Raw genomic sequence first — 20,470 nt, 5'->3', positions numbered from 1 at the left:
CAAAAACACTGAAAGACAACAACAAGAGAGGGGCGCACCGACCTCGTGCATTACCACTAAAAATAAACCTTTTTAGTGGTAATGCACAAGGTCGGTGCGCCCCTCTCTTGTTGTTGTCTTTCAGCTTTCCAGAAATCCTAGACCACTGCACCATCTTACCCCAGCCCTTCCTTTTTTATCCCATCTGCTGCTGGTCAAAAGTGTGAAGCAAAACCCAGCTTAGCTTCCACACTGCCAAGGTAGCTCGGAAATTAATTAAGTTGCTATGTTGCCAGAACAACCCTATGTTAGCAATATCTAACAATTTCCCACTAGCAGCCATGTTTGGGGAAGTCAAAGGAAACAACCCCAATGCCAGAAATAACAGATATACCAGTGGCAACGAAGTGGCAAAGTCATGCCCAAATGTCAAGATGATAAACAGGGTATCCCATGAATCAGCAGTTAGCCTGGCATACCCCCATTTTGCACTATAGCATGACTTACTGTACCATGTAAAAAAAGAACAGGAGCAGACAATGATAATGTTGGATCTTATCGATTTAAGTATTGTAAATCTAGCCCTGCATGTCAAATGAAGGCACCCCAACCACATTTTCAAAGTATGTTGGTACCCTTGCCTATAACTGAGACCTCTTTTGAAGGGATTGCTATAGATCTAGTCAGACCACTACCAAAGTTCACCAGAGGGTACCTTGTACCTTGACTATGCCACACAGTATCTAGAAGCAATTGCTCCCAGAAACACATACTTTAAGGTTATAGCAAAATAGCTGTCCCACATGGTTCCAAGCTGGACAAATGTAACTATGTAAAAACAGATCTGAAAATCATGTTTACAGAAATGGAAGTGATATAGTCATCCACTGGGTTTTTCCATTTAAAGCTTTGTTTGGTAGAAATCCCCAGGAACTCCTGGGAAAAGCCCAGGAAATATGGGAGCAAGTGACCACACCTAACAAAAGTGTGATCAAACACATTGCTCAGAGGCAGGATAGGAACATATGCAGCCGGTAAGGTGCAGACCAGAGTTAATAACCTGTCTGCCAAAATCAGAACCTCACACCAAGAAGACAAAGTCTTAGTTATGATGTCTACTTTTCAGGGTAACCTTCTGGCAACGTCCCCTATGAGATCAGAAACAAAATCAGAGATGTCAACTACTAGGTATACCAGTCCAGAATAAGGAAGACACCCATATCATAATAACCTAATAAAAACCTAGAACCATTGTAAATCTGTTTGAGCAGAAAGCAAACCTGACAGGTACACCAGAAATTAGGATGTCACAGACCCTGTCTGCTACTCACATTCAGGAGGTTGTGGAAAAAGGTTTTCAGAATTACTAGGCTGAACTAGCGCAATTTACCATAAAATTGTGACGGGGCCTCATGTCAAAGTAAACTTAAGTCCATACTGGGTACCTGAAACTCTGAGAAAGGCCAGAGAATATTAGTCCTTGGGGTCATAGAGGAATTTAACAGCAAGTGGCAAAATCCCATATAGTTCATCTCTAAGCCAGACGACAGCCTGAGAAAAGATTGAGAAAGATTGGGTTCCACTAGGTACATTACCACCCTTGAGCTTACAGTATAAAAATGGCAGTTTCCCTTACAGACAATGAAATGGAAAAGCCAGCTTTTGCAACATCAGAAGGGCTGTACCCCCATTTTGCACTATAGCATGATTTACTGTACCATGTAAAAAAAGAACAGGAGCAGACAATGATGTATTTCCCTTTTGGCATACAGCCTCCGGCTTCAATGCAAAGAATGGTGGACTGCATTCTTCCGCTACACGTAGCCTATACTTTGATATATTTAGATGATGTTGTCGTTTTTAGTATTGACTAGTATTTTCATTTACAGAAGGTCCAGACAGTTCTTAAATCCATTCATAAACAGCAAAATTAAAAAAAAATGGGCAAGAGGCCTAGTAGACGCCTGGTACTAGGCTACAGAACTTAGTGGGGGCTTGTAAAGCCTCTAAAAAAAATGACTGAAACAATCAAAAGTTTTCCCCAACCAGTGTCGAAAAACAGGTTTGATTTTTTTCTAAGGATCTGTCACAAGGTGGAATATATTCCCACTAGGGGACATATTGGCTAACCAGAAGTTTGTTTTGTGGCTGGGGCTAGCCAGTGGCAGTGGCCATGGAGGAGTACTGCAAGGAGTCTTGGAAAAGCTGGGTATCCATTAGCACTGAAGGGCAAGCCCATTGTTCCTGCCTGTGCAGCGAAGGTAAAAGCCCTCAGAAGGTGCAGAAATTAAGGAGCCATCTTATCTTCCCCAAAGTTACTAAATATGGAGATGGGTTTGGCTGCAGAAGACACCTAGGTCACCACCCTCTGACTCACCCAAGCAGGCAGCTACTGGGAACTAAGAGGGGTATTCTGAGAAGAGTCCTTGTTGTGTTGAGATGCTGGGACCAAAAGTCTACAGGGAACACAGTCCTAGCTGGTAGAAATGCATGGGAATACACAGAGGCACAGAGGAAAAAAACAGACTAGGAATTTACAGGTTCTGGCTGGAACACCAAGAAATTACACTGCTGCAGGAGAACAGGAAGCTGACTGGAGTACACAGGGAGAAGAATGGATACTTGTGGGGGGGCAACAAATAACTAGAATAGGATGTAAACTGGGGATGACGAGGATCACAGGAGCAAGCTCAGGGACACGGGCACAAGATACAGGTTAGTGTGTGCAGGGATCAGAAGGCTGAATGAAAGCTGGAGTACATGAGGATCACTGGAGAGACAGATAGCACTGAGAAATGCTTGGGTAACAGGGGCAATGTGAGGAGACACTGGGGATCGCAGGAGAAATCACTAGGGAGTCCAGGGGGTCCAACTGCTAGCGTGTGGGCAAATTGCTTGAACACATGAGAGGAAGAAAGGTGGCGGCAATTCCAGGAATAAAACACACAATGCTCGAACACCAAGCAACCGGAACGCTAGACTTTAAGACAGGACCTCCTCTGTCGTTGACTGTGCCATCAAGGAAAGAAGGAAGCCTTTGGTCACACACAAAGGGAAAGATGAGGGTCTGGAGTGTAGAACAGGTGAGTGTGACAGGATTATAGAATACTACCGCTAGTTTGTCCCTAACTTTGCTGCTTTAGCAACTCATTTTTCAGGAGCTAAAGGAATTGCTATCTAAGGAACCAGTGTCAAAACTTTTTTTCTTGTACAAACAGATGCTTTTGATGTTTCTCTTGGAGCAGTCCTGTCTCAGGAAATGAATGGGAAAGAACATCCCATAGCATACCAAAGTTAGAAATAAAGCCCTGCAGGCAGGACATTTTAAAGTGTTTGTTACCGCAACATTGCATGCCTATTGTACCATGTACTTACACGTTGAAAAGTATCCTGTTCTCTTTGTATTTCTGTCTTTGTTTGAAATACAGCCAGTATCCCCTGCTTTCCAATTTCAAACTGACCATGCTAGGCAATGAAGCACATCCTTCCCAGCATGGTCAGTTTTCTGGCTGTGCTGGAAGAACTGCCTGACAGTCCTCCAATAGCCAAGACTTGCTGCCACTCCCTTCTGCACAGCTCTTCATTGGGAAGGTGAGTGTTTGCTCTTTCTCTGCTTCTGCTTATACATCCCGTGCAGTGTCCACCCTCACCCAGACACCCCACCCAAAAGTCTATAAGTTAATTCTTATAGAGTTAACTCTTAAAATAAACCTATATTGAGACATTATATTGGCTTATTGGCTTTAATACTTTCCAATGCACTCTAGTGCAGATCAGGACTTCATCTAATTTCTAAGTTCTTGGACATTTCTAATGTCTAAGCTAGTTCTGGGTCTGTGATTCCTTACTGAAACCAGAGATAGTCCGGTAACTAGTATTCTCAGAAGAATGTCAGTTTTGGCTTCCCCTGTATGTCTATCACTACAGACTTTCAAATGTCATTGCATTGTATTGCACTTTAGACTTCATAAATCTATTGTGTGAAATGTAATGCCCCACACTAGAGTGTAGTATGTTTGGATAAGACCTTGAGAAGGCATTAGTTATATACACACAATTCCCATGTTTGCAGATGAAGGTCCACAGACTTACATTATAAAGGTGGCAGAACCTTGCGCAATGCTCTCTGCCTTCCTGATTTAGTTCTTTCAACTAGATTTTTCCACTCGGAACGTTTTCAACATCATGTTTTGCAGAGTTTTTTTTTGTTTTTTGTTTTTTACTGCCTCTGCAACAAGATTTTGCATTTAAAAGTCCCTACTGCAATTATACACCTACGCAATAGGGCCAACATGGGCAGCAGCGAGTTACCCTACCAGACTAAAAAAAAACAGTGAAACAACATAAAAGCATTGTGATTTTGGTAAGCATAAAGTTAGGACCCTAAACACCACTTAGCAAACAGTCTGCCTCTATTACCCCACCGTACTTTGATGAAGGGTGATTTCATATCCCAAATAATAATCACTTAAAGTGTTACTAAACCCACAACAGTAAACTCAGTCTGTATATGCAGTAAAGCATGCCTGTTATACTCACTGTGGAACCTAAGGGGTTAATCCTCCGCATTGTGTAAAAAGGCTGTTTGATCCTGTCTTCTTTGATCCTCACCTTCTTCCACAGTCCCCAATCCATCTGCTGATAGAACAGAACCTTGGGGGCACTCTGCACATGCTCAGTTTGGTGTGTAGTGCTGGAAAGTATTTTTATTCCTTGGGAGGGTGCTCGTGATTGACATAGGGCCAATCAGCACTGCTCAGAAAGAGGGTCAGGAGTCCTGCAGCCTCATAGGACAGTCAGAAAAGAATGAAAGCTCCTCCTACAAGCTTTAACCAGTGCTTGGCTGCTATATACTGCTGATGAGAAATTGTATTTTGCAGTTCATGTTTACCAAACTAAGTGCATTTCCATGTTCTGTGTACTACGGGAGACCAGATATAGTGAATGCAGGGTCCTGGGTTTAGTAACACTTTAACCACTTCCGGACCGCCTGCCGCATATACAGGGGAGGACTGGGCCAGGGGGCAGGGGGGCAATTGCCCCCTGGGCCACTCTGATGCCCAGTAAAAAGGCTGCACCACTTCTGCTACAGACATGCCTAAAGGATTGCTGGTGAAGAGAAGTAAAAAGTCCCCACCGCTGACCTACCGAGTGCAGGTTGAAGACAAGGATAGAGTGCAGGCCTCCCCCCCACCCCAGCATGGATGGCCTGAATTGTGTGAGCAGAGGCTGGTTTAATGCCCCACTGGAGACTCTCCTCCCCTGGCCAGCCCCAACCAAGCTGTCCCGGCTCACCCCAACTGCCCCCTACTGGCCAGGTTGGGAACCAGGATTCAGCTGGTAAGTAGAGAGTACCGAGAGCGGAGCTTCAGCCTGGAATGAGGGTCAGGAGGAGGACAGGAACAGGGAGAGTGGGAGCGGGACCGTGTCGCTGCACCATGGGCCTGTGGTTTGTACTTGCCCCCTGGGCTGAGAGTGGCCAGTCTGCCCTTGCGCATATATACTGCGGCAGGGTGGCCCGGCTGCCCAAAATCACGTACATGTATGTGATTTTATGCAGGAGATGTCAGGGGCGCGTGCACACTGCCGAAGTGCAGCTCCCGCTGTGATTGGACACAACAGGAGCCAATCAGCGGGTCTGGTGTCTGTGATGGTAGCCGGGACCCACTGATCATTTGGCGGAATAAAAGAACAGCTGTCTGCCTATGTAAACAAGGCAGACCGCTGTTCTGTCATGACCAAGAGAGAGATCTTGTGTTTCAGCTAAGCTGAAACCCAGATCTCTCTTTTCCTCTGGTGCATCCCCTCCCCCTACAGTTGGAAAGCACCCCCTAGGAGCACACTTAACCCCTTGATCACCCCTGGTGTTATCCCCTTCCCTGCCAATATAATTTATTCAGTACCAGCATTTGTTTTAGCACTGGTCACTGTATTGGTGTCACTGGTTCCCAAAAAGTGTCACAGGTAGTGTCAAATTTGTCACCAGCAATGTCGCAGTCCCGCTAAAAATCGCTGATCGCTGGCATTACTAGTAAAAACAATAAACAAAAAAAAATCTATTCTCCTAGTTTGTAGACGCTATAACTTTTGGGCAAACCAATCAATTAACAATTATTACTACTTTTGCTTACTAAAAATATGTAGCAGAATACATATTTTTTATTGGTAACGTTTAATAGCAGAAAGTAAAAAATATATATACAGTATATATTTGTTTTCCAAAATTGTAGTTCTTTCTTTGCTTATAGCACAAAAAATAAAAACCGCAGAGGTGATCAAATACCACCAAAAGAAAGCTCTATTTGTGGGGGAAAAAAAGTACATCAGATTAGGTACAGCGCAAACGCGCAGTGCCATATTGCAAAAAATGGCCTGGTCATTAAGGGGGTAAAACCTTCCGGAGCTGAAGTGGGTAAAGGAATTTTTGGCTTATACAGCTTCATTTTTGCCTTTTTTTTTTTTTAACTTTGCAATAAATGACTTTATATCAAGATGTGGTGAATACTACCACATCTTGTAAAGTGACCATGTAACCTGACAATTATGTGGGAAGAATAAATGTTATGTTTTAGCAGAATGAAAAGTTTTAATAGAAATTCAATTTCTCCATTTCTAAAGCTCAGCACTGGGGTTCACCGCACTGATTTTAGGTAATAGTGTCTTTCGCAAAGAATGCATTACCCCATTTCCAGTACATTTTTACACAGTGGTTTCATACTGTATATAAGTATCACACACCATGGTTGGTTTGAATTAGCTACAAACTTGCTAACTTGGTTTGTGGGTAATTCCCAGACCTGACTAGAAAAATGAAAGATGTGTCTTTTGTGCTTGGGACTTTAGGAAGTATTTTGCAAAGAAGAACATGACATTCACAACCAGAGTGACAGGAAGGGATACTATTAACTATGAATGGAAAAATGGCATATTTAATTGAACTGTGAATTTTGTCTAGCATGTGTACTTTGTGTTACTCATATCTCACTTTAATCTCTGTCCCCATCTCTTTTATACATGTTTGATTGTGATAAGGTTTTATGTGACAAATGATTAGTAGTGCTATGATTTCTATGTTAAAATAGAATAGATTCTAACCTGCTTTTTGATCTTCCTCTCGTATCTGCTTGGCTCGGGGTTGTATGCTCCTACGAGTGGTTGAGAGTCTAGCCCCATGGCGACTTCTTGGTTCAGTTTGCGTTTTCTGACGAGAAAGTAAAGGCCTTCGTAGCTGAACCAGGTGAGAAGGAGAGAAAGCCCCCTGTTACACCACAATACAGGGGACATATTAACACTCAGGAAGAATTATAGTAAATAGTGTGAAAAAGGTATGGTTCAGTAAACCTCAAGGTCAACATCTACATGGTTGCCTACAGAGTACCAAGAATCAGTTAAAGACTCAAATGTGCAATTTATGGCTGTAAATCAAGATGTTCTTCAAATGTTGTCTATAATTTTTGGCATATTTCTGGTAATAACGCTCATTTGTAGAGCTAAGAGGTCTGTAGTTCACCACATTGTAAATGGCAAGAAGGTGACATACTGCTCTCCAAGTCTAAGCAATTGCTTAAATACTCATTAGTAAAACAAATAATTTCCTGGTACAATTTATACACTTCTAATAAGAGACCATCATGTAACTGAGAATTTATCTATAGTCACAGAAAGATGTGGGACTTACCATTTTTAAATTCAGACCTGTCAACTCCAATGAATTCAGGAACGATTCAGGACTTATCAGTATATCTCCCGCAATATTCCATGAAAGCTTAACAGTCTCAGAATGTCAGGCTTATATTTTACAAAGCATGCAAAGAAATTTGTTCTAAGACAGCATTTGGAAATATATTTTCTATATTGCCATTTTGCTGAAAAATGAAATATACTGTATCATTCATAGAAGTAGAATTAAAACCAAAGGTATTGAGGTACTGAACTACCCCAAAATATATTAACATTTATTCAAATGTTTAAGATATTTCACAAAATTTGCCAAGCAAGCCATGTTACACTCCAAAGAAATTCAGAAACTGTTACATATTTTTACTGACATTTTCTCCTGTAGTTCTACAGTATTCACTTTGTCGTGGTGATCAATTGACAAATCAATGAATAAATATAATGTATTTAGGAATGATACAATTATTTCATATATTTATGATGTGCTCTGTCATATATGCAAAATGTGAAGATATCGTTAGAAATGTTTAGCCTTCATATACATGACTTTTGGTAACCAAAAAACAGAAAGGATATAGCATAATTTCCAAACTATATATATATAAATAAACTATATATATATATATATATATATATATACATATTATCAGCAAAAAAATAAATAAATTGCCTGCTTTGCTTCGTATCATGTTATTGAAAATTTGGATATGTACCAGCTTTAAAAAATTTAAAGCTCTATTCCAGGTATTTTTAATTTAAATTATTAGTTGCCCATCTCTTTTTAAACTTTTGTTGTAGCACTCACCTTCCCCCATACGCTGTTTCCCACAGATTCTGTGATACAGCGCCTGTCCTATTTCTGGTTGACTTATGTTTAGTGACATTCAAGCGCTTTTCTCTGAGCATAAGGCATCAAGGACATACCCTCTGGGGGTATCATCAAGCTACCCTGGAATCACAAGGGCATAGTGCAGAGAACTGCGCCCCTTTATTGCATGGCATTGTTCTCTGCCACATTCTGGACCCACTTATTATCTGCGGAGGAGGAGAACCCATGACATAACTTGACCAGACCAAAGACCCATTGTAAAAAAAGGTATCTATAAGAAATACTTTTCTGAAGAACATGTTGTTCTTGGTATCACATTACAAAAAATCTAGGACTTTTGCAAAATGATCGCTGCCCAATAAGGGTATTCATCAAATGATCTATGCTCAAAAAGACTACTATTTACTACTCTTCAACATAAGTCACATCACCAAATGCCTCAACTTTCAGACACTGGAAGGAACCCTGGTGCAGGTAAAAAAAGTATTTTAGATCTTCAGTTACTCTTTACCCATCTATCCCAGCAAGGCAGTTCTCGTTGGTTTATGTTAACCCTTTCATTTAGACCCAATTTAAAGCAAGGTACCCTTCTGTGCAGCCTGACTTTTTGTCAGTTTTTTAAGGCCTGGCCAATAATGTACAATTTGATGGCATTGGTTTTAATGGTAAAGTTATCCTAGCTTGTATTGTATGCTAGTAAAATGAAGAACTATATTCATACTCCAGTACCTTTTACAACTGCAACAACTTTAACAGCGGGTTCGGTATGAATAGTTTGAAATGCAATTTGGGCTTCTCTGATGAGCCTGCATAAAAATGACAGGGCTAGGATTCAGAATCTACTACAATAAAATTATAACTATAGAGAAAAGCAGACTCAGAATCGGGCATTAATAAAGCAGAGCTGCTGTTGTTTGCAAAACCACATTGATATGTCAGCAAAATGTGTACTTTGAAAGTATAAAACACTGCACCTATCAAAAAATTATTGCTGGAAGCTATGCACATAAGTCATTTTTTTTTTTTTTACATTCGCAGTAAAAAAAGCTTTTGCAATTTATTAACCTAGTTGAGTCTGCATGCTCTATATTTCTTATTCAATATTTTTCTCCTAATGACTGACCTTATACTAAATAGGTCTACAATGAAGCTTTGAAAGAACCAATTAAAATCATTAAATGTTTTTAATTCCAGTCTGTAGTTACATCTGGTGCTCACCACAGATAACATGTATAAATAATTAAAAGTTTATAATTGTATGCACTTAAATGTTTAAAAAATGTTATTTTAACATATACATACATCTAAGGATACCTTCACATACAGAATATAGAGAAGAGATGAAAATATTATACATTTGTGTTCTGTGCTGTCCAACCATATGTTTACTGTACTCCACCTCTGCCATTTGATCAGTCACGTGCATGAGTTATGGCGACTCATGCAAGGAAAATGCATGTATGAGGTTAGATAATTTATTGTATCACACCACTATCTGAATTACGTCAATATTAGTATCAGTAAACCTTCTCTCACGAGCTCTGTAACAAATATTGTTGAACACAGAAGAGGTAATTCTGTGTCTATGGTTATGTCATATATTTCTATGTTGATATTACTCAAATATAAATTGAAGTTATTCCTTATTACCAACACTGAGAGACACATACTACATAAAGTGGCACAGAGACAGACAGACATAATGGTGGTTACAGAATTATAATCGCGGAACAATATTCTTAGTATTTTTATGAGATATAAAAGTGCTTCATTATATTCTTTTTGCATACAATCATAGCTATACATGTGTAGAGTATTTATATGCTTTTAAAATATAGTAAAAACAGTAGGGACATGCTCCAATGCAAAGCAACAGATCACAGGCCAGTACCCGGTCATTAATTAGTTTTCATTAGGTTTGTATTGTATAGTATGGCTACTGAATGCTGATTGCTTGCTATGAGTAAATAGCTACCAGTACAGGGACAAGGTCATCCTGTGCCCAGGGCGAAGATGCAAAACTGCGCCTCCCCTCCCCATTACATGGGCGCCCCTATCTTCTGCAGCTGGGATCTATAAAACGTGCACTACAGCAACACTTTTGCCTAAAGACAGTTGCAAGATGCAACAAAAAAAATATTTATATATGCTGGGCAGCTGGCTGGCACACCCATATTGCCAGTACCCAGCGTGGACAGCAACCCCCTAAGTATGCCACTAAGTACTCAGACAAGGTTAGTCAGTAAAGGATGGAAGGGGTGGGGCGGGCTCTCAGCTCGTTTGAATATACTGTATGGGCTGCTGCCTCTCAGGGCCCCTGCCAAAATATAAAGACACACCATTAAGGGTAGCTGCACTCTTGCCACATCCTCCCCCCCAGTCCCAGTCCTAATGGCTGCATTAAATTTTCAATGAAATTCAAAAAGTTGCATTTATCCACATCTAATGGGAGTCAATGGGCCTTCCTATATCCTGATGCTGTATGGCTTGCAAGCAGGCAGTGCTGAAGCAAATGATGATGTCACTCAGCTCATAGCAACCAACCAATTTTTGGTTTCATTTCCAAAAATGCATTTGATTACAGCTAGATGGTCTGCAATAAACATCATCACATAATGCACAGTGCATACAATACATGAGCCAAAATCACAAAGTAAGCAAAGCATTGAAGGTTCTACACAGCCTTTAGCTATCAGTATTATTAATGAAGTTAACAGCGAGTAGCAGCTAAAATTACAGAGTCAAAGCTACATGATGTTGAACTGTAAGAAAGAATGGTGGGGTTTACAAGATGATGTCTCACAATGCTGACAAACAATAAACATGGGTTTTGCAACAAATGTAGATGTAATCAGGTCATTATTTTAAGCAATAAACATATTACCAATACCTTATGTGCAGGTTTGATATATAGGAAAAGCCAAACATCTTGAAACAGATTGTTTCTTTTTGAGGTTGACACCATGTAGTTGGTCATCCTCAGCATTTTGTTCTTACCTGCCTTAGTCCTTTCTTCCTCCCCAATGGTGGCTGAAGGAGAAGATTTTGGTGACCAGGCTCACTCTGCACACTTGCTACCCTGTTGAGTGTTAACAGTATTAACACATGGAATGTTCACACATATGAGGAAGACGTATGGAAGATGTAATTGGAAACATATACAACATTTATTATCACTTGGTGATTAAGCACTGTGATCCAGTGTATGTTTAACAACAATGCCCAAGAGGAGAATCTATATCAATTATTACCTGTTAAAATTTTCCATGATTCTCTACAAAAAAGTCACCTGGGGTAATAATAGTCCTGAAACTTTAATACTGCTGTTTGTTTACAGTTGGTTATAGTTATATTATGTTACTATTTTTTGTCCATGGCTACCAGTGCACTTCCCTGCACAGGGATAAGCATGTAATTCAACTATTCTACCATTATATATATTTAGATTGCCATATGGTACTTTACATCATTATATACCTAACTCAGACATATTCTCTATATATGAGAAACTATGTTACAATACATAAATTCTGTCTAGCAATACATTTGCTACCTTGCATATATTAGTAAAGGACTCCAAACACGGTTATGGCACTATTTAATTTCTTAGCAAGAGCCACTTTCAGAAATTGCTATAGCTTCTAACTACAGTTTTCATTCCAGCGACTGAGCATATTCAGTCTTATATTTTTGTAGTGGAACTAAATATATTTTATTTCAAGCTGCATGCAATTTTGTTGCAGAAAAATAGTTTGGATGAACAAAACAATGGTTGCATTTATAAGGGGAACAATCATAGGCCAAACCAAATTAAATAAGAATGGTCTACAAATCTGAGATCTCATACCAAGCTGGTGTTTTTCAACACCCTGACACATCTGGGCAGTCACTGAGCACCTATTCAACATGCACATAACTGGTTTGAACTAAAATGTGTTTGCTTGTTGATTAGGTAGAAAGCAGTTTACCCCATCTATGGTAACCCAAAAGCATTTCCCAAAGCACCAGAGCTTTCACAGTGAATATAACCAGTTGAGTGCTGATGCAGCTATGTAAAGATAATGGTGAAGCTAATCTTAACAATTAAAATATATTAATCATAAACAGGAACTGTGAACACACACTTTCAACATATACCAAATGACAAAAACAAAGAAGCAGGTGTATTTGATGAAAAAAAATGGTATTCTAGGCTGTTGGGGAACCCTGTTCCTTCAGCTAGGTTTTCTTTTTAGAATAATTTATTTTACATCATAACATATTTGCCACACTAAGTCCTGTTCTTACTTCTGTGTGCATGTGATATAACACAGCTTCTGGAATACCAGTGAATTCATCTCCTAAAATACCCAAAATGAATTTGAGAACATCTACTTAAAAACAAGGTAGGCATGTTCTAAAGCATTTTACCAAGACATGCTCAGACAATGGTCAACACTTGAAAAATCAGAAATTGTCATTTTCCATATGTGTTTTATGTTTCAATGTTTTTATTGAAGTTTTTTTTGGAAAGAAAGCGTTAACAGTGCACTAGGAGCCAACATGGCTCAAATACTTCGTATGTATACAGTAAATATCTCAGAAAACAAGACATACATTAGTGCCAATGCAGAAAAACACAAAAGCAAAATGGGTAGTCAATAAGACTATAACCTAAAATGTAAACTTAAGTTAGGCATCCAACCAACAGTGCGAAAGCATAGCGGCACCCAGACAGACAGCGCCCCCGCTATTCCATATGTGTTTTAAAGCATTGGCTACCATTTTCATGTTTATTGAGTGACCAATTATTAGACAGGGACATACCATACTGCTTTTTAGTAATATTATACATTTCTGTTTTTTCCACATTCACACACTTGCATGATGTGCTTACATAAAAACTGTGCAACAAACACCAAATATACAGTAAAGTGTAAATAGTGAACACAGTAGGACTTGATTCATAAATTCCTCCCTCCTCTGCTCAAAAACACTAAAAAAATTAAACCTTCCCCAGACCACTTCTTAATTGTGTGTGTACTTCAAGTTCAAGCTCTTTCAGTTGGATGCCCAGAATTACAGGTGCAGGGGTTGTAAATATACAAAAAAAGTTGCATATACTTTAAAAAATGATAGGCCTGATCTGCAAAACATGTGCATCTAATTTTGACACTAATTTGTTTGAAAATGTCTTTCAATGTTTCTACTGTAGAGATGTGCTAGAAAAAAAGTCTACTGAAATACTTAAGCAACATCAAAAAGTACCTAATAGCTTAATTTTGCATTGAGACATTGGTGCTGCACAGGAACTAAATAGTTTCTCAACAACCTATTGTAACAGCATATCAGGAAATGTTAAAACAGTTCTCTAGGCAGCATTTAGGATTAACACAATATAATTCAACAAAGTAATTCTCGACTGTGTTAATGAAGCAATTCATCTCTGTTTAGATCCAGCGTGGCTGATTTACTAAAGGAGTAGGGCATGTTTGCTTTGCAAAGAGAATTTTCCCTTAGCTTAGGGAATGTGGTAAAAGTGCTTTCACAATATTTTTATTGAAGGAATTTAAAAAAGTACAGCAATTGGCATTACAGAAAGGAGATAGCAAGTAAACAAAGATCCATAGAATGGAACCATCTGGTACACAAGTGAATATTCATCAAGTAGGCAATCAGATATTAGGAACATCACAGAATAAATATGGTTACAACTTATATTCCCCTAAAATGCTGAGAAAGATTCACTTCACAGCATTCAGGCACTAAAATATGTTTTTACTATGGGAGTTTGGGTGTCTATAGATAGGAAATAAAGGGGGGGGGGGGGTGTGTGGAGAATGTGGTAAAAGTTCACTTTGCAAAGAATACCCAATCATGTGCAAGGAAAAGGTGAATAAACAGGACTTTTGCTTGCACATGACTGGATGAAAAAAAGTCAGCAGGGCTTTCCCTTATTCTCTAAGGTAAGGGAAAATTCCATTGCAAATTGAAAATTCACTTTGCAAATTAAACTGCTTTTCTCCATTAGTAAATCAACGTTGTCTCTTCTACTAATAAAACTGCTTGTTTCAGATAACACAGTACATCTCCTCCTTCTGCTGCTTTAAAAAGATTTATTTATAACCACAAAAACTTAGACACATTTTGTGCAATTTCACTTACTCATTGGAGTTGATTTATTAAAGGCAAGTAGCTTGTTCACTTTGCAAGGCAATGTTTCCTTAGTGAATGTGCTAAAATTTCACTTTGAAAAGAATACCTAATCACGTGCAAGGCAGATATTTAAAAAACTGATTTTTTTTGCCTGCACATGACTGGATGATGGAAGTCAGTAGAGTTTCACCTCATTCACTAAGCTAGGGGTAAATTCTCTTGCAAGTGAACAGTTTACTTGCCTTTAGTAAATCCCCATTGAGTCAAAGTGGACTGCTGCACCAAATGCCTGAGATTTTTGGTGGTTCTACATAAATCTTCACTAAGCAACAGAAGGAAGTGTGTGGCACCTTCATATACTGTATTGGACTGCCTGTCAGTGGGTTAAACCAGCACTACCCTGCTGTGGAAGCAGAAGAGGGAGTGTCATATTGTTTGCCTGTGTATTATGTTCTCAATGCTAAATAGTCAATTGGTGAACCACTTTTTTTTATCAGTTTTTTTAATAACATGCTGCTGGATGCTCTTGGTTGCGTCATTCTAGGATAAAACACGTACATTTGTCTTGTTTAACAGTTACAATTTGAGTGCCAGCTGGCATTTATGCTGTTTGTTAGTAACCAAACTAGGTTAGAGGTTACAAGCGTGCCTGTCACCTGCAGACATTTTGTAATAGAGGGTCAATAGTTTACAAATATGAGTCAGAGACATAACATGATAGACTTGTGCACCTATGGCAGCAGTGCACATTCTGTGGGGGGGGGCCGCATATGGGATGTCAATGTCTGCCTTTAATCCCCAGATAGTTACATTTGCAACATGCGTATTGCTGGACCACACTTTTTAAGGACTAAGAACAGGGACAAACAGATACAATCACATAACAATCACAGTGATACTTGGGGTTTCCGATCTACAGCAAGTTGATGAACAGGCCTAGAAGTCGTCAGTCCCAGTAGCATGACTCTGAAACAATTCAAGTGAATTGTAGAAGTGGTGACCAAACTCCTCTAATACTGCCCCAAACATCTCTGTCTGTAAGTGGCAGGCACATGCTTGAGGTATCTCTGTTTTCTAAGTCACAAAACATTTGTAAATCAGTAATATTAAAAATGAAGAAATGACAATGAGATACTAAGTATATCATTTTTCTAATGATTGTGCACCATATTACTTTTTTGAAAAATACAGACAATGACCACCAACCATAATACTAACACAGTGTCTCTCAGCTTCTCCTTTGCATCAGGGGATAAAGATAATTGATTGGCCCCTTAGGACTGGAAGCGATCCACTGCAAGCTCCAGGACTGTTGTGGCTTTCCATAATAAAGAATCCTGGAATAGCTAGTTATATAGAATGTGGCTTCCTAACCACATGTCTGTTGTTACTATTAGTTCTCTCACTTTTATCTTACACTAATACCTGAGGTTCGTAGCTCTCTACTAATAATAATACATTTAGTGTTGAATTGATTCTTATTACAGAACCCTAAGTTCAACACTCATTATATCTTTTTCTGTAGTCACTATTAAGGACCCCTGGTAAGGAACAGGTGAGAGATAAAACATTTTTCTAACTACACAATCTACAGCGGTCAGATCACGAGTCTAAATAGTGAAAGGTGCAGAGTCTCTCTGGGCTGGGTACAGGCCTGTCTAATCTAATCTATCTCCTTGGTGCATCATTGCAATCCAACAATACAATTAGGGAGGATACATAAAGACAAGCAAATCCTCCATTGTAAAGAAAACTTTCAGGATAAAATGTGGCTGTAAACAACATTTTACAACGAAACATCCATTTTTTTTAAACTTTTTTTCTTTTTACTAAATCAGTGCATCAGTAGATTTCTACAGGAGCTGGTTTGTTATGATATAATGACATCAAGACTGGCATGGTGACCTATGTGGACAAGAGTGAATTACATTTCCCACTTTTACTTTGTCTTTTACTTTTACTTGTGTGGTACCCCAGAATTGTTAGAATTTTCAGTTTGCTGCCTCCCTTTGGTCTTTAAAGCGTCACTTATCTTGACGCATTTTTCTGTACTAAAAAGTAAATGAAGTACCAAGTATCAAGAGTAATACTTCCTTATAAAGGCAATGGGAGGAGGCAAGAACATTGGTGAAAAAAATCCCACAACCTGAGTTCCATGAAAATATAGGAAACTGGTAGGTTATCTATATTGTATTAATTTTATGGTTCAGTACAGAGGTGAGCTGCTTTTTGTAAAACCAACTAAACCAATAAAGAGAAAATGCAAACAGCATAAAATATATGCTGCCTCTTACAGTTCACTGAGTACAGGTTACTATAATAATAAATATATTAGGCACCACACTCAGGTCTGACCAGAGAGGGAACTGCACCTTTTACATCCAGACAAATGGCCAATGGAGAGAATAACAGAGAGACAAAATGAGAGTGAGAGGGAGGACATTTTGCATTCCGGCCTCAATCCTCGCTCTCCCTCCTTCTTCACAATGACAGACAGGAAGCATTCATACCTAGACAGGCTGATCTCGCCATCACGCCCATGGGAGTCGTCAAGAACATTAGGTTCGCTGCAGGAGGGGGAGGGAGATGAAGCATTGAAGGGATAGAAAAAGCAAACAGAAAACAAAAACAAACAGAAAATCTGCATGCAAAAATATAAAAAGTAACAAAAACTTCTAAATAAAAGAACTCAACTAACGTACAAACCAATGGCAAGTCATTTATGGTTCTTGGCATTCTACACTTAAAAAAATTACAAGAGTCAGGGGAAAAAGAGGGGGCTCAGGATATAGGGGGAAGCATTGCCAAAGATGGAACTGAGGAGATACAGGAGATTAGGAGAGCGAGCAAGAGTTTATGGTCCATGACCTGGACATTAAAGCAGCAGTACTAGAGCAGTAAACAGCAATTCAGAAATCATTTTTTCTCAAGGTATCATCATACATATCAGTGGATGCATATTAGTGCATGAGGCAATTTCATACTGTTACTTGAAACTGTATCTTTTAATGTTATGCATTCACAAATGAGAAGAGATTATAGAAATACAAATCTTGCTCTGCTTATTCAGATGTGGTGTACTGCATTTGTGATGACAAGGAACATACTGATAGAAAGAGAAGGAAGAGCAATAAACTTATGTGTCTGCTGCTGCTCCTTCCAGTCACAGACTGGGGACAGGTATGAGTTCCAACTCTTTTGCTTTACTGTAATAGACAAAATTCAGGTCACCTAGCTGGCTGTGCTGTCTTGCAGGACTGTGTAAATCTCAGGACTGGATGAACAGGAATACAAACCCTTTGGCATGATGTGTACGTGATAGGTCTGGACTGAGAGAAGTAAAAATTAGTTTCGATGGATGTTACATTCTTTAAAAGAAGCAAATCTGTGATTGAAATCTAATGTAGGTGACCCATTCTGGTCCCAGGCTGCTACATCTCTGACAGCGACACAAGGAAGCGCTCATCAGATAGAAGATTCTTGAATGTGTATGGAGGAATGCTTGGTGTCACTTAAAGGACATTTAATGGTTAAGAGCATCAGATATAGCCTACGTGTTTTGGGGGAGAAAGCTCCCCCCCTTCCTATGGGCTTCAGCAGTCAGTGTTAATAATCACTAATCATAAAGCCCTAAAAAGAAAGGAAACCCATCAATATAATAATTATAAAAAACTGTTACATTTCTGGCACGTGACGGGAATGCTAACTGTCACATTGGGTGTGCTCTCATCCATCCTGTCAAACCATCCAACCGCTGGTGTCATAACTGATCACATGAGCAGCATCATGGCAGTTAAAGGTTTAACAGAGGCCAAGATGGCAGCTTCTTTGGCTGAAAATGATAGGAGGGTTTACTTCCACTTTAACACAGGTTCCATTGTGCATTCTGTTGTGATTTTTTTTAACATTAATTGCTCAAGCCCTGAAGAAGGAGGAGGCTTTTTACCCTGAAAAGTTGTGGGCTATAGCTGATGCTCTTCACTATTAAATGTTTCAAAAATCTCTAATAGAAAAATTGAAATATAAATCAAAAAGTATTTTAAAGTGGTTGTAAACCCTTACATATACCCAGTGAAGTGACTGGCCTCAGGTAATACACAGTAGAAAGACAGGTACATAAGTTGTACCTGTCTTTCTATAGCTGTCTTCCTCCTACATTCATTTAAAGTGCAGAATTTACACAGGTTCTCTCAGCTCTGAACAGCATGGGGGTGGAGAGCTGACGTTACATCAGGGAGGAGAGCTTGATTGTGGGGAAGGGGCACATCTTCCTTCATACAGCACACAGGAATAGAGCTGAGGCTATCAATCAGCTGGAGCTCCTTCCCCGTCACCATTTTTTTTTGGTGTCAGGAAAACTTACCAGAAGTGACTTATGCTTATAGCAGAGGAATGAAGCAGCAGAGGGAAATTACACTTAGTGCTCTGGATTGAAACAAGTACAATCTTTAGAAGGATATACTTTGTTCATTTTTCAAATCTGAGGTTTATTAAACAACTTTAAGTGAAATCCTTTGGTGTGTAAAACAGCTCTGGAATATGTATATCAATGACATAATTAGCTGTTTGCCTGGAATTTAGCTCTAAGTAAAGACCAATTTGTAGCACTGCAACCATCTCTAAGCTGCATGCCTGTAAAGCAGTTGCTTCACTATAGTGCAGTGCTGTTATTTACATCAATATTGGTTGCACAACACTTTGGTTACTATGTGAATCAGCAGTATGTACTCATTTCGAGACTAACAGCAAATATAATATCAGGTGGCTGCGTTGCATCCTGGGAGTCTTATATATTATGCAATAAATGCATATTAGTGGCTGATAAGGTTTCTAAAAATGCTTTTTTTGTTCTGGGATCTCAGATTCCAGCATTGGTCACAGTGAGATAATTAGCACATGTGGCTATTTTAAACAGAAGCCAGTTAAAGGGCCACTATAACCAACTCATGTAATCTTAATGACTTGGTTCATGTAAGAAAGGATTTGAAGTAAAACCAAGTTTAGAAAAATAGGAGCCGCCTCTGCTGACTTGTTTTTAAAAGTGCAAGGTCTGGGCTGTAATCCTGATTCTGGTTCCATGAGCTAGTGGGTCACTGACATGAAACAAACTTGCGTCTAGTGAAGCTTGAAAAGTAGTAATTTCAATATCTCTATTAGTTTACAAATGTTTACATTAACCACTTAGGGACTGCCCCACGTACATTTAAGGCGAAAGGGCGGCCCTTAACCTCCCTGGCGGTATGATTATGTCAGGAATTACATACCAAAAGTGGTACAATTCTTTTCATGGAAATTTGGCGTTATGTATTATAGGCCTACAATTCTTAGTAATTACTGACTTAAAGCTGACCAAAATAAGACTCTAGTAGACATCCCAGATGTGATAAATTTGAAACACAAACGCATGAATTATAATCGAATCAATAATATTATTTTATTATTTAATATATAATATATATAATAAAATTATATTGATTAGATTATAATTCATGCATTATATATTATATATAGATATATGTGTGTGTGCATATATATATATATATATATATACACATATATATATATATATATATATATGCATATATACATATATATGCATATATATATATATATATATATATACCGGTATATATATATATATATATATATATATATATATATATGCGCATATATATATATATATATATATATATATATATATTTATATATATATATATATATATATATATATATATATATGCATGCATATATATATATACAATATAAAATGTGTTTTGTGTTTTGTGCAACGTTTTTTTTTTTTTTTTTTGAATTTCCCTCCCTAGTTCCGCTCCCATGCAGCATTGCTGC

At 38.7% G+C, this 20,470-nt stretch overlaps 1 protein-coding gene across 34 annotated transcripts in view; it reads right to left on the bottom strand.

Annotated features, from left to right (window-relative positions):
• UNC80 (unc-80 homolog, NALCN channel complex subunit) overlaps nt 1-20,470 on the bottom strand; it is a 222,403-nt gene that overhangs the window by 21,213 nt on the left and 180,720 nt on the right. For 20 of the 34 annotated variants that reach the window (XM_082262331.1, XM_082262360.1, XM_082262353.1 and 17 more), the window contains 3 exons: nt 17,131-17,187; nt 11,483-11,564; nt 7,075-7,237 (listed from right to left, as the gene is read on the bottom strand). In XM_082262331.1, the coding sequence (XP_082118457.1) occupies nt 7,075-7,237; nt 11,483-11,564; nt 17,131-17,187 (302 nt within the window). The remainder of the gene's footprint in view (nt 1-7,074; nt 7,238-11,482; nt 11,565-17,130; nt 17,188-20,470) is intronic. The other 14 variants (XM_082262361.1, XM_082262337.1, XM_082262350.1 and 11 more) reach the window with 5 other exon arrangements.

This window comes from Pelophylax lessonae (genome assembly GCF_965119305.1).
Source record: "Pelophylax lessonae genome assembly, chromosome: 6".
Classification (NCBI taxonomy): domain Eukaryota; kingdom Metazoa; phylum Chordata; class Amphibia; order Anura; family Ranidae; genus Pelophylax; species Pelophylax lessonae.
This window is presented reverse-complemented; position numbering and strand designations above follow the sequence as displayed.